At 42.0% G+C, this 25,081-nt stretch overlaps 2 protein-coding genes across 8 annotated transcripts; one reads left to right on the top strand and one right to left on the bottom strand.

The window, feature by feature from the left end:
- Nucleotides 1–8,054: 8,054 nt before the first annotated feature.
- On the top strand, nt 8,055–18,064 carry DIABLO (diablo IAP-binding mitochondrial protein). 3 transcript variants are annotated; one of them, XR_005288980.2, is made up of 7 exons: nt 8,055–8,217; nt 10,024–10,144; nt 11,086–11,217; nt 13,341–13,451; nt 13,618–13,714; nt 14,579–15,006; nt 17,726–18,064. XR_005288980.2 is itself a non-coding variant. In XM_038372905.2 (6 exons), the coding sequence occupies exons 1-6, from the start codon at nt 8,165–8,167 to the stop codon at nt 14,791–14,793; spliced, it is 729 nt and encodes a 242-aa protein (XP_038228833.1). In that variant the 5' UTR covers nt 8,055–8,164; the 3' UTR covers nt 14,794–16,449. The 3 variants fall into 3 exon arrangements, 2 of the variants coding, with proteins under 2 accessions (XP_038228833.1, XP_043353717.1); XM_038372905.2 differs by lacking the exon at nt 17,726–18,064 and having other exon boundaries at nt 14,579–16,449; XM_043497782.1 differs by lacking the exons at nt 13,341–13,451; nt 17,726–18,064 and having other exon boundaries at nt 14,579–16,449.
- Nucleotides 18,065–18,668: 604 nt separating this feature from the next.
- B3GNT4 (UDP-GlcNAc:betaGal beta-1,3-N-acetylglucosaminyltransferase 4) lies at nt 18,669–25,047 on the bottom strand. Of its 5 annotated transcripts, none has more exons than XM_038372904.2 (3): nt 24,780–25,047; nt 23,947–24,029; nt 18,669–20,692 (listed from the first exon to the last, which is right to left on the bottom strand). In XM_038372904.2, exon 3 carries the CDS (start codon nt 20,663–20,665, stop codon nt 19,577–19,579), a length of 1,089 nt encoding a protein of 362 aa, XP_038228832.1. In that variant the 5' UTR covers nt 20,666–20,692; nt 23,947–24,029; nt 24,780–25,047; the 3' UTR covers nt 18,669–19,576. The 5 variants fall into 5 exon arrangements, with proteins under 5 accessions (XP_038228832.1, XP_038228831.1, XP_043353714.1 ...); XM_038372903.2 differs by having other exon boundaries at nt 23,947–24,026; nt 24,780–24,927; XM_043497779.1 differs by having other exon boundaries at nt 24,721–24,808.
- Between the last annotated feature and the right edge of the window lie 34 nt (nt 25,048–25,081).

Genomic DNA, 25,081 nt, shown 5'->3' with positions numbered 1-25,081 from the left:
AATTTATCACTTGATTGTTCTTACCTCAGGTATGCGTGAGCTCCCCAGTAATAAAGCAGCTGTCAGACTGAGGCCTTATATCTTATTACAGAATAGTGGGCTGATTTCCCAAGTATTGGATTCAATACTTAGCACCTTTGAAAATCAAGCCATAAAGAATTACATATTGCACCTCTGCAGAGTTCTTTGCCTTACACTTTTAACCATATACAAACACCATTATAGTACTCAAATATACTAGGAAAGATAAAGCGACAACCATGAGTTTAGGTTGAGTGTTTTTAAAAAAAAAAAAAATCAAATTGTCAGCTCCTCAATAGGCTTTCATAATTTTATTATTTATATTGATTTTTCTTTCATTGGGATATACATTTTCTCCTGTAATACTGCATCATTTTGATAGTGCCTGAGACTGAGAGAACAAAACTGAGGAGAGAGAAGAATAAAATCAACTAATCTGGTTTTACTAGCCAAGCTAAGTGAAATGTAAAAGGTAATAGCATAAATAGTTAAAAAACAAGAAGCACTAGATTATTTACCTTTTTCATTTGTACTAAGTTGTTAGTAACTGAACTTGTTTCATAAAAAAATATTTTTAACCTGCGTATCAAATTAAACTTCAACTTTGGCCAGAAAGAGCATTATGTGTCAGCATATCATTTCTGAATGGACATCACAACTAGCAGCTAGATTGACAGTTACGCAAACACATCAACTACAGGGTCTCTTCCTGGAAATACACAAGAAACAAAGTCCAGAGTTGACCAATTCTCCTGGGGAGCAATTACTACTTAACAAGCTTCCTGAGCTTGTTTATGTTCCCTTCTAGCTAAGGTCTTTCTGACACCAGGGTAATAATTTGATAACAAGAGATCCTGATTAAATTAATAGGCCATTTGCTAGAGCATAATGTCTCAATAGGTAAGAGATTTGATTTGCAGTAGATGCTCTTGCTTCTCTGTGCTGCATATATGTCTGGTTGTTTAAAAGCCAAACCAAACAACCTTTACCTTTTAAATAGGATTATTAATAACCAATTCACTGAGACTAGACTGACATCTTGACAATTTTTTTGTCATTTTAAAAACCAAACAGTCTCTGTCTCCGAGGCAGAGATTCTGTGGTGTGGATATGTGAAATACAGTATGTACCAAACTGGACTTGTGATAGTGCAGAGGTAAGCCTACCTTCATCCATCACTTTTGATAACTGGGCCTAACTAGATCTACAGGCATCCATCCGGTCACGTCCTGTTGATCTTAAGAGATTCCCCAGTTCCACTCCAGTATCATCCTCCTCCTTTTTTAATGGCCTGTCTGTGAGAACAAGGCTGTTTAGAGCAGAAAATTATACAAAAAGCAAAATACACACAATAAAGTATCCAGAAACATAGGAAACTGACTGGTGAAATAAGAGGAAGGAGATGAGCTTAAGATCTGATGCAGAAAAAATAAGGATATTTACAAAAACACAGTGTTACATGACAACTGGGAAGTAGGGAGTTTCATGCATTTTAAAATATGCAATATATTGTTCACATCAAAAATCTCCCTAGGATTTATGGCAATACCAATGGTTGGATTGTTTTGTACTGGTGTGCTGTCAGCACAGAGAAAGCAAAGGGTCTATGTCATATATAATAATTGGTCTCTGACCACACCTAGTCCATTAGTACTGGTGCAGGCTGTAAATACAACCTCATTACTCCTGACTCTTCGGATTAGCAGACCAGAAGGGGATCAAACTACATCACCAACCTTTTAGAAGCCAGAAATTCAAGAAAAAGCTATAGAACAAAAGCAGACAGAAACAGAAACTTTAAGAAGTAAACGCAGTAACCTATCCCACGGTAAGCAGTTTATTTATCTCTTTGTCAATATATATTTTGTTCTATAATTAAATTCACGTAAAACATTGGTTAGTAAATAATTTCCATACTCTGAAAAACTACATCTAACAGATTTGTTTAAAATTGCAGTATTTTAATACACCTGACCATAGCGTGGGGAGTTTAAAAAATATATATATTTTGTTTTACTGTTTTTTTAAGTTGCTGTTTAGATTTCACTTCATGTTTCTAATTAATCACTCCTTTGTTAAGTGGTAGGATGGAATTCAGTTTGCTCCGACTGAGGTGTATCATTTGGAAGAAAAATAATCCTTTTAGGTTAGTATTAGCCTAGTTTCATTTTCCTTTTGGTCATGCATACAAAGGTATAAATATTTTTGCTCTGGTAATTTTCTGATGAAGGATCAATGAACATGCAACTGGAGATGGCGGTAGGATTCCTTGCACATCTGTCCTTACATCTTAAAAGCCTAAGTAGCAAAGAACTATTGCAAATATGTTGAGAGTTTACACAAAGTTCACTAACTGGTGGCAACTGATTGGGCAATGCACAAATATATATTTAACTGGGGAGGAAAGAAGTTTAAAACATCTTATCCCTTTCCCTTTAAAAATAAAAAAGGTTATTTTAACAGGAGTTATGAAGCTTTCACATAAATAAATTTATCTTTAATCCCAAATCTTCCCCGATCCAAAACAAAAAGCCTGTTCTGTGCCCGTCTGTCCATTAGAAGCAATTATAACATTAAATATTAACAGTGGCTTCTCTGGAGGAATTGACGAATTTGATTAGAGCTTTGGTTGGTACTAATGCACCATTGGCGAATGCTCTAAATACAAAGCTCGCCAGCCACATATCAATTGACAGAAGGGAATAATTCCAGGAATTGGCTGGGACCTCATCTGCCTGCTCGTGCCCTAATCCACCCATATGTATTTTTAACCTTGTTTATTTCTTCCACTCTCCCACCCCACCCCAAGTCCTAAACTGGTTTGTGATCAGATCCTGCAGCACCTTTCAGCACTACACATCCTGAAAATTCTGAAAAAGACTTTCCAAATACACAAACGCTGTCCCGGCCTGACACTCTCTCCTGGCAATTAAAAAGCTTCTGACAAACCATAGTGTCCACAGACTTTGTTTATACACCACCACCAGAAGCTATCAGAATCCAGACTTTTCTACATGCAATTAGGAGGCTCTCCCTCAGCTCTGCAACCGCCTGCTCAGAATGGCTCATTCTCCCCTTTATTTCTCTTCCTTTCAGATCAGGGTACTTTAGTGGGGAGCGGAGTGTGAGACAACGGCAGAAATCCCATCTGGCTTGTGGTGCTTGGAGGAACCATGCAGGAGTCCTTCGCTGTCCACTTCCTGAAAGTGCTGAAGGAGCTCCTGGCTTTCGTGCTGTTCAGTTACACAGTGCTGATTGGGGCACTGCTCCTGGCTGGCTGGACAACTTACTTTTTGGTGCTTAAATGACAGCTCCCCTCTATCTTCTCTGGCCACAGATTAGTGCAGAATGTGCAATAGTCACCACCAAGTACCCTGCAGCTGGTGTCTGCTCAACAAATAGAATGTCAGTTCATTTTGGCTCCACAAACTTTGCAAGTCTTTGTTTTATTATTGGCTAAATACAACCTTATTTTCTTATGTAAAACAAAAAATGATTAAAAAACACCTTGCTGACCCCCAGTGGCTCTTCCACACTCAATCTTTGGGATCAACCCTGTCCCACGCCTGAAGGATCAGAAAGATGGCTGGCAATTTTGTCTTCCGATCAATCTTCTTTTTGACATCACTCCTGAAAATAGCAGCTTGTTGAGGGGTGGTGGATGAAAGGGAGGGAGAAAGCCCAGAAGTGGTGCAGAACCATTAGAGTGTGAGTTGGCCTCTGAGCAATCAAGTCCAGACATGTCTGCTTCAATCAGCCTTGTTATGGAGGTAAAGGCAGACAGAGGCTTAACTTTTTAATTTCTGATCCTCTTATTCAGTCCTGGAAGTGCTTCCCTCAAATCAGCATAACCCACGTCTCCTCTCTTTTTGTTTCCACATTTTTATCTGATAGTGTCCAGTTTGGGGTTAAGTTTTCCAGCCTTTCCCACTGGAGCATGATATTAGCATATTTGGAAGAGTTGAAACCAGCAAGGCAAGAGTTTTACTGGGACCATGCTGTATAAGAAAGCACAAAAAATATCCTGTGCAACTAACCTGTCCCAGGAGAGAGGGAATAAAGTGACCGGCTAGGATTTTCTGTAATTTCTATGGGTCAGAACTGTTCATCTCAAAATAGCGATAAGACTAAACAGTGGTAACTGGTAAATCAGCATCGCTCCATTGAAGTCAGCGTAAATCAACCCTAAATCTCAAACATGTTGAAAATTTGCACCTTCATAAAACTGTACTAATTTCTTATGCTTTTATTTAAGCAGACAGAAGTGTAAAAAGGACAAGTGTCCATGGGAGTTTGTTCAAATAATTCTATGATTTTTAGAAAGAAAAACCAAATCTATCTTTTAACTGTCATGACCTACATGGCATGTTTCCAACTTCTAACAAACATTTTAATAACTGCAAATTACTGGGTTGAAAATGAGCCTACAGAATGATAAAATATGGCAACCACATGGTTCTTCTAGATACCGAAGTTTACACCAATTGCAGTGTTACAACAAAACACAGATGTTGTTTTACTGACATCAACATCTTGGTCTAATGCCTGCAAAGGCTTAGACGTTTTACAGTGAATAGCCCCACTGACTTCAAAGAGAGTCTGAGACTATTCACAGTGTGTAAATTTGATCATGTACTGTACATAAGTCTTTGCAGGATCCTAGTGCAGAAGTGATTTCTCTCGTGGTTTGTATCACACAGGGCAGTCCACTGAGCTGACACCATGTTAGCAAAATCTGCTTCTAGCTCATTCAAGCCTGGTTTTATGCCACTTAAAATATATTTCTGTATAAAAATGCTAGAAAAATTAAAGTGAGTAAAAAAATGTCATTTGAATTAAAGAAATTACCAGACACACACCTATTTCACAGTCCCTGCTCTTTTTAATGTCATCAGAAGTCTGTGGATCTTTGGTCATACACCAACACTTGGCATGTTGTGCCCTATAACTAAAAATATTTATGACAGAGGGAAAAAATATTTTTCCCTCAGAATTTATTTATACTACTCCCTTCTAAAATAGTGATCTGTTGATGCCCATGACAATGACTGAATAAAAAATAAATAGAACATTTTAACACAAATAGAAAACTTTTAGAAGCCAATAGTTAAAAGTTTGTCCAGTTAATTTACAAAGTGCTGCTCCTGTCTTTAATTTCAGATCATTCAAATTGTTCATTACTTAAAGACTAGCAATTTCACTCCTAAGAACAAATGTAGTCATTGGACTTTATAAATAGCAAAGTAGCCCCATTAAAATAATTCGGTGTTTGTGTTAGATAATTCTAGATTACATGTCAGAAAGGAACAAGAAAAGTTGCTCATTGTAGAGTGAGTTTTAAAATGGAAAAATCCACAAAGGATACAGCTGTATCTATAATGTAAAGAAATGAAGGAAGTTATTAGAACGAGCTCTATTAAAAAATTACCAGGCAAAATTCACAGTAATGCCCTAAATCTGCAAGCCCTTATGTGGCACAGAGAAGTGAGTTCAAGATCATTATACTCTAGCATGTGTGAGCTGAAGCTGTGAATGAGCATAAGTAAGATTAAGCAATAAGGGCCTGAGCCAAACCTCACTAAAGTCATTGGGAGGCTTTACATCAGGTGCTAAGCATAGTCCACTGAACTGTATTAAAAACAGAATCAAGAATGGTCACATCTAAGGAGACAGGCTTAAATATAATCCTCACCATGCTAATAGAATGTTTATCTACTTTCTTAGGGCTCAGTCCTGCTACAAATCTGGTGGTCACACATCAAAAAATATGATTTAGGAGCACATTCTCCTCCTGCAGTTCCTGTCACTACTTTTTACTTGTACAGACAAGATTCCGCATTTCCACTTCAACCCCTAAATTCTCTTTACATATATGTATACTTTTAATCAGATGAGTAAGACTAAGTTATTTCCCTTTTGATTCCCACTAACTCATTTTATGGCATCAATTCAGCTTGACAAAAAAGAAAAAGGAAAAAACAGATCTATTTGCCAGAATAACAAGAGGTCAGCATAGACAGGAGAAATAGTTGTTATCAAGCCAAACCATAAGGGAAAAAGTTCAGATGAGCGAACAATTTCTCAATGAGACAACATTAGAGGCACAATAGCAAACTATCCCAATGTGGAGAAGAGCTAGGCAGACTAGTAAGAGGCCAACAGGACTCCATCAATTCTTTCATGACTTAAAAATAAAAAAATCTAAAAAATGAAAACATGGACAAATTGTGGAGTACAAATCAACAGCTCAGACATGTACAGGCAAAATCAGAACGGCTAAGGCACAAATTAGTTACACCTAGCAAGAGACATAAAAGACAGGAAGAAGAGGGTCTTTAAATAGATTAGGCACAAGAGAAAGACAAAGGAAAGTGTAGGAGCTCTTTAGCATGAAAGACAGCAAATAACAGATGACATCAAGAAGGCTGAGGAGTTTAAAGCCTCTTTTGCTTCAGTCTTCACTAAAAATGTTAATTGTAACCAATACTTAACATAATTAAGATTTAGCTAAGTTAGAGCTATTGAAGACAGCTAAGTACTTAAGAAACTAGCTGAAGCAATCTTGGAGATTGTAGCAATTATCTTTGAAAACTCATGCAGGAAGGATGAGTTCCCAGAGGACTGGTGGAGGCCATAGTGCCTATCTTTAAAAAGGGGAACAAAGAAAACCTGGGGAATTATAGCCCTGACAGACTAATTTCGATACCTGGAACAAATTATTAAACAATCAATTTGTAAGCACCTATAAAAGAGTGTTATAAGTACTGTATTTTACAAGAACAAATCATGCCAAACCAACCTTCCTTCTTTGATAGAGTTACTGGCTAGAGGGGAAGCTGTAAATGTGAGAGATCTTGATTTTTTAGTAAGGCTTTTGATACAGTTCCACATGGCAGTCTCATAAGCAATCTAGGGAAATATGGTCTAGGTGAAATTACTGTAAGGTGGGTGCAGAACTGGTTGACAGGGCTTACTCAGAATAATTAGGAATGGTTTCTCTTAAAGTGGGGGGGGGATGTAGCAAGAGGGACCTCCCAGGGGTCAGGCCTGGGTCCACTACTATTCACTATTTTCATTAAGGACTTGGGTAATGGAGTGGCAAGTATGCTTATAAAATCTGTAGCAGACACCAATCTGGAAGAGGAGACTGGCACTTCAGAGGGCAAAATTAAACTTCAAAACAATCCTGACAAATTGGAGAATGGATCTGAAATCGACAAGAAGAAAAATCAGTCAAGAGAAGTTTCAGAGCAGCAGCCGTGTTAGTCTGTATTCGCAAAAAGAAAAGGAGGACTTGTGGCACCTTAGAGACTAACAAATGTATTTGAGCGTAAGCTTTTGTGAGCTACGGCTCACTTCATCCGATGCATTTGGTGGAAAATACAGAGGGGGGATTTATATACTGTCTCTCCATAGTCTCTAAGGTGCCACAAGTCCTCCTTTTCTTAGTCAAGATAAGGGCAAAGCACTACACTAGGAAGGTAAAACCAACAGCTGCTGAAGGGGCTGAGCTCACTGGGGGGCGCATTAACAGGGCCACACGCAGACGGTAACTGTCCGGAGACCGGCGGGCAGGGCTGGGCGCCACCCGCCAGGGGGGGCCAGACCGGCGAGCCCAACCCAGCGGATCGCGGGTTCGAGACCCGCCCTGTGAGGCGAGGCTCGAGCCCGGGGACGTTCAGAGCTGAGACAAGGAGCCCGGGGGCTGGGACCCAGGCCACCCTTCAAAGCGGGGGGGGCGGGGGGGCTGGGACCCACAGGGCGGGGCTCCGTGTCCACGGACGGCAGCCTGCGGCCAGGGAGCCCGAGGCTCGCCGCCAGGAGACGCGCCCCGCTCCGAGGGCGGCTAAGCCCGGTCCCGGCCCGGCCCGGCTCGGCTCGGCTCGGGGATCTGGAGGCGGGACAAAGAAAGCCCCGCAGGGCCGGGGCCGGGGCCGCTTCACCAGACCCGCCCTCGGCGCAGGGGCGGGGCTGCACTTTGGAGACGCCCCCGCCCTCCGCGGCTCCTCCCCCCCCCGGCGGCCGGAGCAGTGCGGCTGCGCCGCTAGGGGCGGGGAGAATCTCCGGGAGGCGGAGCCGCGCGCCTTTTGGGGGGGGGGCGGCTGTTACGTCACTTCCGCCGCCCTGCCCTCGGCTAGAGGAGATGGCGGCCGCCGTGCGTAGCCGGTGGTTCCGGTGCTGCTCCGCCCTGCTTAGGTATCGTCTGGCAAACCCCCCCCCCCATCCGCCCGCCCCTGAGACTCCGGTGGCACCTCCCCGTGGGCCGCCGCCTGTGAGCCCGGCCGTCTCCTCCTGAAACCTCCGCCCCCCGTAACGCCCGGCCCGGGAGACCGCGCAGCTCCTCGGGCCATTCGCTGCCCCCCTCGCTGCCTCCGTTTCCCCTCCGTAAAGCGGGGATGAGCCCCGCGCTTCGAGATCCGTGGCGCAGCAGGGCTAGAGCAATGAAGGGGTCATTGGAAAGGTCTGGCCTTGGGGCCTCCCCCGTTTTGAATGGGGCTGCTCGTGACTGTCTACAAAGGAACTTTGGGCTGCTCCTCTCTCTCTCTCTTTCTCTCTCTCTCTCTTTTTTTTTTGGTGATACACCCTCAGAAGTTTGGAAATAAAATTATTTTCCCACCCCCACCCCGTGTCCCTGCAGGACTCACTGTCCCAGTTCATGCACACGCTTTAACAGATTTGCTTTGCTTAATACCACGCACCTCCAAGCACTTACGCATGTTCTTAACTGTAAGCACGTGAGCAGTCCCGCCTAAGTAAAACTATAAGAATTAATTTTCACTGTTTGTTTACATTTTCATAATCCTCTCCATTTAGGTAGTGAAATTAGGCTGCTCTCACTTTTGTTGAGAGTTGGACTCACGTTTTGGTTCCTATGAACTAGTGCAGTGTTTGAGTTGTAAATAGTTATGGAGAATGTTTAAATCTAAAACGGTTTTTGTTTGGATAATGAAAAGTAATAAAATCACTTCTATTATTTTTAAAGTTTATGCCTCAATTATCTGAGACGGTCCCTTTAAGTCTGTAAAGTGCTAAAGATGTTAACGTGAGCAAACGTTGTTTGCTTTACACAAGAAGTCTTATTGAGTCTGTGGGAACTTGTGTGAGTGAGGGGAGGTGGCTTGGCTCATACAGGTAGTTCTCACGGGACTGTTTTTTAATTGAATATTTTTGTAGTATTTTAATATGAAGATGCTATTCTTTCTCTCCTTTTCAGCTACGTGGACCACCTCCTCTTATTTGTGATCACATAACTACACATGCTGTAGTAACTACAGCAATTGCTTATCTGAAGTGATATTAGGACAGAATGTAACTTGTTTGAGTTGTCTTATCATTTGCAGCAGATAAATGGCATTAAAAACCAGCCTTCCACAGACCACCGGTGTTCCACATATCACAATTTGAGAATGAGTTACAAAATGAACAGCATTCTCAGAAATCTGACCTGGAAACTACATAAATGTAGTGAGGGACAGAATAGATGCTTTTACTTTCGGTTCAATACGCTACCATACCATTTTATTTGAACAATAAGGACCTGATGCTACACACCTTTACTTGACATACTCCCATTGACTACAATAGGACTACCTGTATATGAAGTTAAATGTGCATAAGTATTGGTTTCAGGATCTCTGATTATAAACCTACTGTTCTGCTTATTTGGCCCTCTTAGTGTATTTTATTATTAATCTAAATGCTTTGTATCCCTGTTAAGCATATTGTCAGCAATTAATATAATTATTACTGGTTACAATACACAACTTGTTTAGCTTGTATCTTTCCTTGAGACTGTGATTAGGTAATTAACTTTAAAACAAACTTGAATTTATTATTTGTATTGTGGTAATGCATAGGAAACCCAGTCATGGACAGGACTCTGTAGCTAGGCAAACACACAGCCAAAAAAAAGAGTCTGCCCCCAAAGTGTTCTGCTCCTCCAGAATATTTATTTCACCCTGTGCAGCTGTCTGCATGCTTATATTTGTTTCTCATTCCCAGACAAAGTTTTCCTGTTCTGGCTAGTGCTAGGAGACGCTGTTTCTCAGGACTGAGTGGCCCATGGAATAAAATGGTGGGAGTGGGTTTTGGAGTAGCCCTGTGTGCAGTCCCTATTGTACAGGTAAATGTACTGGAGTTAATGTAATTTTAATATTCTAAGGTGTTTGGTGGAAGAGTGTGCTTGTGGCAAATAGAACATTCTCTTGTATTAATTATAACAGCCTCCCAGTTATTGTATGATGATATTAGTATGCATATTGCAGTATGCCCACTGAGTTTTCTGGGACATAGTTGTATATCTAAAAATTCTCTGCATCTTAACTGACTTTTAAAAGCAGCACTAATTTAAAGTGATTCTACTATAAAGAGTATGACTTAAATCCACTCAGCAAGAAACCATAATTCATTTTTAAAGATCAGTGGCAACATAAAATAGATTTGCCCTAGTATCAGTTGTCACATAACAAATACTATTTTATAATAAAATTATTGAAAAGTACTTGCTGTTACCTTGTGATGCCTCAAGCTGCCATGGCACATCATTCAGGAATCCCGTTATTAACAGAGCAAACCCCACAATTCCTGGGGGAAAATTTACTTGTGGTCCTGGTATGTAATTAACAGAGTTTCAGCTCTTGCACTTTGCCTAGTGTGCCTGAACTTTTACAAGCCACTGATAACCATCAGATAGGAAACAAGATAAGAATGTTTTGCATATATATTAAAATATCACAACACAGGCAAATATTGGGAAATAAAAATATAAAAACTGGTTTAAAAAAAAAAAACCTTGCAGGAAAAGATGTTTTGGTGAGCTACTTCCTTAAACGTGGGCCCTTCAGGGAAGCAGTTACAGGATATGAGTAGTAGAGAATGGAACTATTGGAGTAAGATTTTGTTTTTATAAGTTAGTTATTTAAGAATTAAGGCAGACCAGCAATTTTTTATTTTAGCAATGGCGCCTGTGTTTTTTTAAACTTACTGGAGTAGTCATTTTTATCGTTATAAGTTGTCTGTCTTTGAAAATCAGTGTAAAGATTGTGTAAATTTTGTGTCTTTCAGAAACACGAGCCCACTTCTCTCAGTCATGAAGCCTTGATTAGAAGGGCAGTTTCTCTGGTAACGGACAGTACTTGTACTCTTCTCTCTCAAACAACATATGCATTAATTGAATCATTAACAGAGTATACAAAGGTAAGATGAGTGACTGTCTACATTAGTTCAAAGTTAATACTGCAAGAGCTGGAATGTTTAACTCTCTGACAGAGACAAGCTCTAACTGCACCTATTAAATCAGCTCTTATATCTAAAATGGACTTTGACTTCACAAATGAATGTAACAGGGATGTAGAGCTTCTGGGGTAGCAGTTCAGCTTGAATTGGTGCATCACACATGTCAAAATAAGTGAACTGAACGGAACATGTCCCTGGTGGACAATAGAGGAGGTGTTGCTGCTGTTTTGGAGTGTTCGTGATAGAAGGCACGAGCGATTTTTAGAGGTTTGTGAAACTCTCTTCAGGAGAAGCTTGGGCACGAACTGCTTCCTGAAATGTGGGCCCTTCACATGAGGAGTGAGGCTAAACTTTGAAAAAAGTAGCCTAATAGCTAGACAGAAAAAAACAAAGCCAGATATCAAGCGTTCTTTTAAAAAAACAAAAACAAAAAAAAACCCCACATCCTGACTTCTTTTCTAGGCAAGAAAAATATGTAGGTTCCATCAGAAAAGTATTTTTCCCAATCCAGTTAACGGAGTTTGAAACTCCAGAAAGGCCTATTTGAAATGCAATGTCTTTAAGTACAAATTAAGCAGTGTAGTAAGATGAGGCCCTGAAACATAAACTGTTGTATCAGAGGCCCAGTCTGAGGCCTGAAGCAAAATACTTCCAGGCATTGCTAAGCAAAGGCTGGGCCTTGAGCCAGAGGTAGACCCCACTCATAGAAACTGGCAAGAGGGCTGCTAGACGCAGGTGCAGCCACATGCAAGTGCTAATAAGAGGAACTTGTGCCAAGATGGCATTAGAACACTCCACAGAGATAACAAGGAACAGGCAGGTGGATCTTAAAGACAAGGTCAAAAGGACAACATGATGGATAGATTTGTTTGAACCAACATGTAACAGGAGAAGCAGCACCCTAATAAGTAAAGGGGCTGCACCTCAATACGTCAGGAGGGATGAGTAATCTGTTCTGCACCTGTAGAAGAATAAGTCCAGCCTGGGGGGTAGTGGAGTGTCCCGCCACTGACTGAGCTGTGTTCATTGCCAGGGGGCACATATTCGTGGTATGTCCTGTAAAGTCTATAGGAAACTATTACTGTGCTTCGTTTGACAAACTTGGCCGGGTGCCGAAGTGAGCTGTAGCTCACGAAAGCTTATGCTCTAATAAATTTGTTAGTCTCTAAGGTGCCACAAGTACTCCTTTTCTTTTTACTAGAGTCTGTGGTCTTTGGGGGTTCTCTCGGGGTCTGCGGTGTCAGCTGTCTGCGCAGAGCTGGGGCAGCGCACATAGGGAACACGCACGCAGCCGACTTATCATCGAACAAGAGCAGAGCACCTCGCTGATAGCTACTGACAACAAGCAGAATAGTTTTGTCCATATTAATTACTGATTAGCATTCCCTTTAATATATCACTGTAGATAAGTAAATGTAGAAACTGAAGACTTACGTGCATACAGAGAATTTATCCATTACATGTCATTCCTGCCAATATTTTCAATAAAAAATAAGCAGTTTGGCAATATTTCAGTTCTAAAATGTGTAATGAACTGGCTAGTTTTTGTGTATATGTATTACTGCCCTCTGCTAGATAGAATCAAAGTGTTTGTGTATTATGGGTCCATATTTCAAGGAAAATTCTCTTCTAGCTCGAGTGCTAATAGACTTGCTTTTTCAGCAAGAGAATCAGAGTTCTTTCTGCTGTTACTATTAAGTTCCTAGGATATCACAAAACTTGTTTTACAATATTAAAAAAAACCTGTCAATTTCTAATTTTTCTAGACTTTAATTACAATGAAGTCTTTCCATTTTCAACAGATTTTCATATTAATTAAATTCATGAACACTTGAATACAATACCAGCAAAAGCAAAGTTCCAAAAGCACTTCTGACACTATCCAGAAATGATTTCCTCACTAAATATTATAGGGGATTAAAACAAGGGAAAGTGTTGGAAAGTGTTTCCCATTTTTGTCTGTGTAACATAAGCTAATAGTGTGAGAGCATCAGCAGATACAAAATTAGTTTGAACATATGCAAGTACTACTTACTTTGAATATTTTTATTAAGTAGCTGTGCTAGACTTATCCTCTTTTGTAGGCAGTTTACACACTGGTGTCTCTCTACCGGCAATATACAAATCTTCTTGAAAAAATGAATTCCAAAGAGGTGGATGCAGTATGGCAAGTGATCATAGGAGCAAGAGTTGAGGTAAAGAATTAACTAACTTCTGCAGTCATCAGTGTGTCTCCTTTTCATTATTTAAGAAATATTTCTCCATTCATTAATTTAACATGGCTGTAAGAGTGTCTCTTACAAAAAGTGGGTTCAGATAGTGTTACAACAGTGTTACATGGCATTTTGTTTTTAATTATAGATGACTACAAAGCAGCAAGAATTCCTGAAGTTAGAATCCAGTTGGATGACTGCTTTACATCTTTCAGAGATGGCAGCAGAAGCTGCATATCAATCAGGTATGTGGGCATTACTGTAATACACTCCTTGGTATCAGCTGGAATTTGTAATTTTTAGCAGACTTTCCCCTGGCATATAGGCAGTATTTATTATTAAAAAGGTGCAGCAAGACAGATTAAATCTAAATATACTTAGTTAGTATGCAGACTGAAAATCACATGGTCTGATTTTCAGAGCTGCCAAATACCTGTATCTTCCAGGGAGGACACAGCTGCTCAGTTCCTCTATATTTTCAGTTGAAGTGCTTAGTACTTCTGAAAACCAGGCCCATAATTTAACACAATCATCTAATTATTTAAATTTAAAATAAAGACGACCTGATTATTTCATTTAAGGAAATAAGGAAAAACTGCATTATAAATTTGACTAAAATATTCTTGAAACTAAATATTAATGAAATAGTGAGAGGACTAGGTTGTTCAAGGTTTGGTACTGTAATTTAGTCATTCACAGACTGCAGGTTCAAATTCAGAACAGATCACTAGTGACTGAAAATTGCCACCATGTGATGGATGATTGTTCAGTCTTGGTTTATTTCTCACAGAGCATGTGGCCACATTGCATAAAAATCACAACCTAATTTTGCACTAATTGATAAAACTTTGTTGGCAGGAATGTTCTGAGGAAAAATTCCCTTTCCGTCATATGATGATACAGTCTAAAAATATCTACTATTAAGTTATTCCTCGACCTATAAAGAGGAGTAAACTGTGATTTGAAAACTGTCTGATTTGCTTAGAACATGAACAGTTTAGTAAAACATAATATTTGATTATCACCAACTTAATCCCTGCCTTAATTGATGGCATTTTATCATAAGGGCTGTTTCTGAATGAATTTACTTAAATTACTGTGTTTTTCAGGTGCAGATCAAGCTTCAGTGACAGCTCGCAACCATATTCAGCTGGTGAAAACACAGGTGCAAGATGTACGACAGCTATCACAGAAAGCAGAGATCAAATTAGCTGAAGCTCAGACAGAAGAGCTCATTAACACAAAAGTTGAGGAATCATCACAGCCCTGTAGAATCCCTAAAACCACAGAGGAAGTTGATGAGTCTTATCTTCGTGAAGACTGAAAAAAACCAAAAACCTTCTAAATACCACCTTTGGAATATTTGATAGCATACCACTAATTCCAGGGCCCTGAGTTTCCCACATCATTAAGAAAATAGATGTTGGATAAAGAAAAGTCATTGAAGACAGGCATGCTATCTGTTGATAATTGGTGGCAGTGGGAAATAATTTTCTCCCCCACAAATTTGCTATACCTAACCACCAGCCAGATTCAGGTGTTTGAAACTTCTTTATTTTTTAAGTTACCATTATTATAATATGCATTGCTAGTACATTTTTATTTAAGTGTACCACTATGCAAATGTGAAATTAGCTGTTAAAAATACTTTGTTGATGAGTGTTTGGGTCTGCTGCTATGAGGGTCTAATTCAGATGATTTAATACTAAACCTTTGGAAATTCCCACTGTCTAAAACTAATTGTAGATTGCAACCAAAGAGGGACATTAAAAATAATTATTTCTAGTCTGTGAAGCAAGTAAATCTTGGTATTATATCTCCCATTGAACAATAGAATTACATGTCATTATCAGAAAGTCAGTTTGGTTAACAATGTTGACTTTTTGGTGCTGTTTTCTAATTATTTTGACTGACAATTCATAATGGAAATCTCAGTTTAACAAAACGCAAACTACTGCACTTAATTGTATCAAAAGATGACAATTGATAGAATTGCTACAAATCTTGGGAATCTGTAGGATCTACACTCAGTGATTACTGTAGTATAGAGTATGGCAGTTGTATATATGCAGACTTGCTTGTAATCTAGTAGGAACATAACCAGCAAGATGCAATACAGCTGGTTTTCCCTGGTAGCGAAGGAAGGATTTTGTTGCTGTGCCACATTTAAAAAACAGTGTTTGTGTCAATAGGGAACATAGTGTTGCAAAGGCAGACACCACAAATAGTGGCAAATGTTATTTGACCATAGAACACAGTGCTCCGAATGTGAATTTTCAAGCAGCATAGCTGCAGTCTGCCCCAAATTGCAAAAAAAAAATAAAATAAAATTTAGATTCCTCCTTGATTGTCAAACGACAGTGTTTCACTGCAGGCTGCATTTTCAAGCCAGATTTCAACAGTTCATGAGTATCTCATTTTTCCCTTTAAGCAATTTGTTAATTTCCCCAAATTCATGTGTTTTACAGTCTGCACTGTAGAATAGTGGCTGCTCGATTTTTTGAAGAACTCCCTTTAATATTTGTGTAATGTTGAATTACAAGACGAATGAGTATTGGTAGTAGATATCAAGCCAATAGGTATGGTTTAGGGAAACAGACTTCTGTGTATTAGTAATAGTTAAAAGTGCCATTTTCTACAGGACCCCAGTCTGTGTGAAAGTTCCCTCCCCAAATTTCTTGCTATTCTTGTGTTAGATTATAGGTTTTGGGTGGTACCTACACTTGTTTTGGCATTTATAACTAGCAGTGTGTGTTTGGAAGTCTTCCAGCCCAATACCACCCTTCCCTGGGAATATCTTTCTGGACTTAATTTCCGTTTTACCTTTTTAACAAGGGGATCGGATCCCTGTAGCACTGTGTGACTGCAGCTTATGGAGAGTTTTAAACTCTGGTTAGATTACTCTGCACTCTTTTCTTATGTAGTTTAATCCTCTGTCATTTTAATTCTCCTGCATTAGTAAGAAATAAAATATTTCCTGGCTGATATTTGCTTTGTTGTAATCAAACGTTTGGGTTTTCCCTGTATGTGCAAAGTGCATTGGTATCAAATGAAAAGATGTAATAGAAAATAACTTCACTGTCCCAGCCAGAAGAAATCTTACAGGTGGAGGGTGAATACTTTTGTAACACTAAGTTTAGAGGTTAAATTAAAGCCTATGTTTACCAGTGAGTCTCTTCAAAAAACAACAAATTTACACTTTGGTGATAATCATAGCATCCTTTAAGGACCCCTGAATACAGTTCTAGGAGGGAGGATTATGGGAACCATCCCTAACAGAGGGGGGTGGGAATTATTTGCAATTGCACTGTTGGCACAGGGCTCTAAGCAAGCAACAATGCCACACAGGGTCAGCCTCTCTCTGTAACTGCATTGTGTGAACAAAGCTAAGTAGCTGCAGATTAGCTGGTGGAGAATTCCGGTGCCAACCCATTTATATTTATCATCCAAAATTGCACGTACTAGTGTTGTTGAATATACATTTACTTAGTACAGGCCTCTTGTGCCTACCACGGTGCCAGTGTAGCTGTGTCACATGTTTGTGTGGCAGAGAATATCAAGAAAAGATTATGTAGTTCCCTTTCTGAGTCAGACTTCCCACCCAAACCAACTTGTTTTACAACTGCGACCACAGGGGAGAAGGAATGTAGTGCTATTCTTTCTGCTAAGACAGCATACACCCACTTCTAAGAATACAAAGAAGTGGGAAGGGGGAAAAAGGTAATTTTTTCAGCTCAGTACTGTTACAATATGCTGCTAACCCATGTTGAGAGGATGATGAAGGAAGCCAGGTTAAGAGGAATGCTTCAACTTCTTGAAGGAACCATGACAAGCAGCTTAGACAGACAACTTGCTTGTTACAGACAATAACCAATACACACCTCTCTGGAAATAGATAAAAAGTGCCCACACAGAATGTCAGTGTGCAGTGAACAAGCTTCCTCCCTCTCTCTCAAATATCCAAGTATTAAGTTTTACTACCCTACCTTATGCCTTGGTTACAAATAGAGCAACACAGAAACATTTTTCAGACTTAAACACCTTCCTAACCATGTTTAACTCCTACATCAGGGATTACTGCACCTGAATGGGAGGGTACAGTAGTACTCAGAGACTTAACACAAAATAAGCTGTGGCCTAAAATTTAAGTTTAGGTAATGATGAACCCATATTATGGGCTAGTCTCTTAATGGCAGTTCTGCTTTCATACATGCTCCTCTTCAACCACTTATCTATTTCTATTAATCTCTTCCTAGATGCTTACACAGGCATTGCATGCTTATTCCATGGCAGAGTCCACTACAGGAGCAGTGAGCAAGTATCTGTCATACAACAGTGACAAGTGGACTAGTATCCAATGTTACAATTCCTGATGCCTTCAGACAACTACAACCCTAAGTAAAATGGTGAGACCCTCCGACACCAAAAGGGAATTGACAAGAACATCAGAAGTAACTAGAAAGGCACTTCAGGTTAAGCACTAACAAAAGCAAGCAGAGTAGTGACAGTGAAGGCATAATTCGCTGGCAAGCAGAAACCCACAACAGAAGAATCCATTGATTTGGTGTAGTTTAAATAGTCTTGTCACAAACTTGCTTCTAGTACCAGCTCTGTCAGACTCTCCTCTCTCTGGCCTTGTGCAAGGATGTAACTTACCCTCTCCAGCCCCCAGTTTCTCTTTATGAGAGACCTCCCTGCAGTGGATCTCAAAGCACTTTACAAATATAAATTAAGGACCATCTCACATCTGTGTGGTAGTATTGCCCCTCCAGTTGCAGGTGCCAAGGTCACACAGCAATCAGACTAGAATTGAGGTCTCTCTTCCAAGAGCAGCACTTTACTATCACTTCCAGGCCTCCTCCCCTCACCTGCAACACAGCAGTGCAAGGATGGATTATTTCATGCAATTGAAAAGCTCCATACGAGTACAAGGAGGATGGGTCTTCTTGAACTCTACTCAAGGGACTGACTCAGATAGTAGCACCAAGGAGACATAAAACCTGTGTAGGCATTTATACCACACTCCACCACAAGGCCATTAATTAGCAAGTCCCACTTCCCACAAAGCCTTCCAGATACATTTTCCATTTGCAGTTGTGTAACCTCTGATGGAGGTAGCTGTCAACTAACCCTGGATTTCCTTTTGATAGTCTCATCTCAGTTGTACTTCCAGTAGAACAAGAATACTCAGAATGCAAATACTTTCAAAACTGTATTTATTTATACCTGCTGTTAAAAAAAGGTCATGGTTATTACAGTGATTAATAACTATTTGTTTCTTCTCCCAATCCCATTGTCAAGTATTTTTGTGCAAAAAATTCCAATGCAAGTAGATAAATTCCAAAGAAAAAGAGCTGGTTAGAAATCAGTGCTATCAGAACTAAGTACCTTGTGGTGTAATGGCTGTGTTAAGAACAGACAACAGAAAGGTTTCTAGACCATTTTCTCGGTGTTCTTTCCCTCATATCCCCATTAAGTAAATTTAGTGCTGGTGAAGTCTGCTGGATTGCTAACCCTGGACAGTGAAGTCCTTCACAGGAGATGCACAGACCCAGCAGCATAAGCTTGTCCACACTGCTTCTCCTTGTGCCTTAGCCCTGATTTCAAGGATTAATGGGTGAGTTCAGGCATGAGTTCAGGCTTTATTGCCTGTTTAGTTACAGGTCTTCCTACTAGAGACTGCTAGTAAGGCTGGCAGTTGTAACTGGGACACTGGTGTCCAAGAGTCACCATCAGAATTGGCACTAAGACCACCACCTCACTTTGCATGCTACCAAACAGCCACTCAGAACCACCCAGATAGGCTGAATTCAAATCAGTGATCTAGAGAGGAAGCAATCCCAATCACAATCCCAAATCCCTGAGCTAGCTACCCCCTAAGTGTTTTCCGTTCAACCTTGTGATGCTTCAGTAACCCAACTACATATTTTCAGAGGCTCATTGCAGAACATTACCCTACTGTAAAACTACAGTCTGTTAATAAAAATGTATCATCATCATCTACTACAACTTTGTTTTGTTTGTTTTTAATGTCAGTTTAAGCAACCTGGAGTAACCACCATCGTCATTCTGTTCTCCTCTTAGCACCAGTAGTCTTGTTTTGCGAGTTACTGAGTTAATGATACAGCACACCTAATACGGTCATCCTTTACCAGCGTCCACATGATCCACATCTCAGTGGGGTTCAGCTTGTGCACTATCATCAGTTCTTTGTACAGACATGGATCAAAAGGATTAAAAGGCCTCTGGATTCCAAAGGTCTTAAAGCCAGCATGGTTCAATGGAGTCACTGCCATCTTTGCCAGACACATTCCCACAAAGACATCATCTATTGGGAAGAGTTCAGTGTCCTCAGCGGTGCTCTGGAGTCGCTGCACTGTCGTTCTGGACATCACATAGCCACCGCCACCAGCATAGAGAGGATAGTAGGGCGCTTTGTACATAGACTCCGGGATGAAATATTTGACTTTGGTGTTTCTTATAGGACGGGCCTGGCTGATCACATCCCCAACAAAGAGATCCTGCCCAGGTTTGAGTTCCTTGAGGAACTCAACAATATTGTAGGTGTTGACAAAAACATCGTCATCGCCCTTCAGCACAAACCTGGCGTGGGGACAGTCCACCATGAACCAGCGGAGGAAGTGCAGCTCCTTCAGCGTCAAGTTGAAGAAGTTGTCGGTGAAATCCCACTGGACAATGTCATCGAACTCTTGGCTCTCATAAACCAGCAGCTGGTGGAGGGAGTGAGCCTGGACTTTGGCCTCCGAGCGCCCAAGCAAGAACACCAGCTTGATTGGCTTGCTGCCAATGGCCACTTCTTTCCCCCATGTGTTCCTGATAGCAACCCTACGGTCTATGTTGATTGGGGGAGACTTGATTGCCAGCAAGAGGAATGTTTCCTCGCTGCATCTCGTGGGCTTCAGCAGTGTTGAAAAGTTCCTGCAGTGCTTGTACATTAAGAAGGTGCGGTGAAGCTCTGGGAGTGCAAGAGAGGAATTGACAATTGTCAGGTCTGGCAAACATTTGCTGGGTTCAGTCTGCTCTGGGGCCCAGAACGTATGGCTGGGATTTGGTGCTGCTATCTTCCTGGCTGCTGGAGACACAGACAACTTAGTCTCTTTCCTTATATACATAAGGAATGCAATCAATGTGACTGAAACGGTATATAGTCCAACCATTCTTATCCTGGGATACATCTCAAACTCTGGAGCAGGAGCCAATCCCTGCACGGTTAAAGGAACACACAACATTTATTAAAGGAGCATATAGGCTTCTTGTCTCAGTGCTAAAGTGACTTTCTAAAAAATTATCACAAGAGACTAAAGGCTAGATTTACAAAGCTATTTAGGGGCCTAAAGATGCAGATAGGGATCCAGTGGGATGTACAAAAGCACCTAAGCAGCTTACACATCTAATTCCCCCAGACTTCAATAGCAAAATTTTTATTGAATTTAATGGGATCGGGAGCTGTCCCATTACTCCACTTAAACAAGGCAGGACACAGGTTTGTCCCTGCCCAGCCCAGAGTACTGATGTCAGGGCTGTTCACAGAAGCCCCTTGAGAGCTGCCAAAGTGCTCAGATTTGGGATGGGGGTGTGGCATGGAGGACAGATTCTAATGTTGGACTGTGAGCTCATTAGCCTATGAGGTAAGTGACTGCTCAATTTGGGCCCAACTTCCATCCTCTTCTTTGGGTAAGGAGGGTACTCAGCCCAAGATCAGCTCTGCAAATTCAAAGCTAACACTGCCCTTGGGTAGTGCCCAAGTGCCCAATATGTATTATGAGAAGGTCTCAGGAAGCACAGAGAACCATCACACAGGCACATAGGCCAAGTGCTGCTGCTCACACAAGGCTCTTGCAAGGACAAAGCTAGCTTGATGCAAGCTATTTTGACTGCTCTTCCCATCAGAGTCAAAGCCCTATTCGCATCATCAGGTATTAGCCTGTTTTAGGAACATTGGGGGCAACACCAGGGATGCTTGAATAGCATGGTAGTTTGGTCTGAGGGCCTAGAGGTGAGTACAGGTGGCAGGCAAGTCTCTGGGCTTCCTTCCCTGCTCACTTCCCCTCGCCCATCTATTTCTCTTTGGGGTTGCATGCTGTTTGTGAAGTCGAGGCCTTTAGACGAACTTGGCAGATGTGAAGCGCTGCATCTAGCCATTTGTTTGGCCAGCTGGAGCTGATCAGTCCATTTTAAGTTTCGCAAACCTGGAATCCCATTTCTGAGAGAGTACACTAGCTTTTCCAGTGCCCTCATGACTGTCAGCTGAAGCAACCAATGCTGCATAGCCTCTACATTCAGTATGATGTTAAAGGCAGCCTTAAAAAGAATGTCATGGCGTTTACTCACAGACATCCTCAATTCTATGCAGGCAGTAGAGCACAGAACAAGCCAACAGGTTTCTATTAGTCACGTCAGAGGCAGTATTCTGTCCCTCCAGCTACCAAGCTTGCAGATTAGTGCAGCTAAAAAATTCATCTAAGTGAACAGCTTGTCTGAAGTGCAATCCTAAAGCTTGCATTTTGTTAATACGATCTCTCAGGTAAGAGCCCATATCCAAGTCCTACAGCACATGGGTTTTACAGCACCTTACTTCCTTTCAGCATCTTTGTGCCACAGTGGGGATCAGAAACTACATCTCCTGACACCCACCCTTGTGCCTTGACCATAAAACTTTTTTTTTCTTTTTAGCACATCTATAGAATCATAGACTTTAAGGTCAGAAGGGACCATTATGATTGTGTAGTCTGACCTCCTGAACAATGCAGGCCACAGAATCTCACCCACCCACTCCTGTAACAAACCCCTGACCTATATCTGAGCTACTGAAGTCCTCAAATCATGGTTTAAAGACTTCAAGGTACAGAGAATCCTCCAGCAAGTGACCCCTGCCCCATGCTGCAGAGGAAAGTGAAAACCCCCCAGGGCCTCTGCCCTGCAGGAAAATTCCTTCCTAACCCCAATAAGGTGATCAGCTAAACCCTGAGCATGTGGGCAAGATTCACCAGCCAGATACCCATTAAAGAATTCTCTGTAGTAACTCAGATCCAACCAAATTCTAACCAAATTACATAGCCAATATCCCCATTATTTCCTTCAACTATTCTTGCCTCTCCATCTTCTTCCATGAAGTCCTCTTTACCTAGAACTCCCCTTCATACTTCTAACATCTTCTCCAAGTACTTCTTTAAATCCTACTTTTCAAGAAAGGCTTATGATTCTCTATTAACTATCAATTAGGGCTGTTGATTAATCACCACTAACTCACATGATTAACTCAATGTATCAACCACACTGTTTTACAGGCAACAACTTTCCTTCTTCCTTTTAAGAAAAGAAAAGCACTTACCAGGCCCCATTCCCCATCCAACTCCAGTTCTGCCACAGAGTTCTAACAGGCCGTTAAAGGCAGAAGGAATTAACTTAGTTTTCCCCTCACCAAACGTTCCCATTTAGAACTTTAAAGTGTCAGACAGGCATGCTGGTGCTTGCTCTGGCAATGAGCCCCACATTTCAGTAGAAGGGCACTCGGGGCCTGAATCCAACATTAGAAGCATTACAGGGACAGTGACTTTGCACAGGGATGACACTCCCTCTTTAAGAGCTAGAGAAGCTGAAGAGGCAGATGCTGCTCCCAACTGAAAGTGTTTAAGTTTATAATGTTTGACTGTTAGTAAAGGTCTTTGGCCTAGGAAGACAGCAACAAGCAGGTTTCAATGCTGCCTTAGAAAACAGTGTTTATAGTTAGTCACATTTTTTGCATTTGCATTTAGGGTGGAATTTATCATGGCAGGATCAGAAGCCCACACTCTTCCCATGACAATACCAACGCCTGCAGGGTACACCAGACGAAGGGGAACCTCAGAGAGGTTAAGGTTTAAACGCTGTGGCCAAACCATAAAGCGTCCTGTTACACAGGGGCTAATTTGGGGATTAGGGTTGCTCTACCTGGGCCAGTTTCTTGATGATCCATCATGCATGTGAAATTTAGAACTGGTTGCAACATTCCCTAAGTAGTTAGCATCCAGTCAACAGAGAGACTGAACTTTGTGCTGTCCTAGGCAAACTGGATCATTTATGCCATTTTGTAACATTTTGTTGCCCTTTAATACACAGACATTATTTGTAGCGCCCTTGTCGCTTGTATACTGAATCCACGGGTCAATAATTGAAGTAAATCAGAGGTCTGACTTTAGACTCCCTGTTACAATCAAATAAGTCCTTAGTTATTAAAGGACCCAAACATCCCACCAAAGCCTAATCAGTAACGTTCCCAAACCTCACAACGCTGGGCTGTCATTTATTTAAGGGAGATGGTGTGCAGAAAAAAGAGCTAGTCTCCCAGCAAAGCTTTGAAGGGAGTTTTGCAATTCCCTTCCAGGATACAGCATCTTCTGCTGAACCCCGCAAGGCCAGGCAACGATCGATGCACACCATTCCCCCGAGTTTTACAGGGCTCCTCCTCCCCTTTTACCTTTCCGGTAGCACCGACTGGTCCTCGGGGGCTGCTGCTCTGCAAGGAGCGCTCCTTAAACGCACTGTGCAAGTCCTCGCCTGCTGCAAACAAATCTTTCACCAGGCTTCAATTTAAAGAGGGGGAGGCGGGGGTGGTGCAAGGAGGCCTGAACCCCCTTCCGGCCCCCTCTTTCTGTTGTGCGCTTGCATCTAGTTCTAGGAGCCTCTCGCTCCCCGAGCCAGCAGCAGCTAAAGGCGAAGCCGCATCTAATGGGGCTCGCGCTGCTCCAGAGCCCGGCCGGGGTCGCCATAGAAATGGAGGCGGACTCGAAATTAGCCGGCTCGCGCAGCGGATGCTCCGGGATTTGGGGAAAGGGGGGCGCGAGGCGGCGCGAGTGGCGCCAGCGGCCGGGGAATGGGTCAGCTGCGGGAGAGCGCGCAGCCCCCAAATCGGGGATTAGTTTAACGAGGGAGGCATTTGCTCTCAGGCAAATGGCGCCTGAATGAATTCAACCCCCCCGCAAGTTGCCGAGGAAGGCGGAAGGTGCAGCCGGCGGCTCGGGCACCGGAATGCGAATTGCGAATGCGCCGCGCCAAGCAGGGGACAGTGGAGCGACGCCGCTGTTCGGCCGAGGCGCTTTGGTTTGACTCCCTCCCTCCCGGCTGTTTGGGGGGGGGGGAGGCAAGGGTCTGCCCCCCCCCCGCGGCAAGCTCTTCCCCCGGGCTGGGAAAGGTCAATACCCTCAAGAGGGGGCCTGGAGTTTTACTGGAAATTCTCTGCCCGCCCATCCACCTGCTCCCTAATTTCCCTTTTGGCTGCAAGGGCTGGATTCAGGTGGTGCGGGGCCTTACCAGAGCGCCTCTGCTGGCTCCCGAGGATCAAGATTGAAGTGGGGGCGGGGGGGGGGGGCTCTGCTTAAATAGAGCATAAGCTCGGCCCACATGAACACTTAATTCCTATGGGTGAGGAGCGGAAGTGGTTTTGGCGTCCTGCTGCTTTAGGCCTGGCTCCCAGCCATATCTGGAGCTTTTAAGATTTGTTTTTGTTTTGCTTTTCTCTTTCCAAGGAAAATCTTCTAGGTCGGACCCGGTGCTGGGCTGCCTGCCTGATTCTTCAGAGGACCCGAAACAATAGCTAGGTCTGAGGAGTGTGA

The sequence above is a fragment of the Dermochelys coriacea genome, chromosome 15, assembly GCF_009764565.3.
Source record: "Dermochelys coriacea isolate rDerCor1 chromosome 15, rDerCor1.pri.v4, whole genome shotgun sequence".
Taxonomy (NCBI): Eukaryota; Metazoa; Chordata; order Testudines; family Dermochelyidae; genus Dermochelys; species Dermochelys coriacea.
The sequence above is the reverse complement of the archived record's forward strand: the minus strand, read 5'-3'. Positions and strand labels throughout refer to the sequence as shown.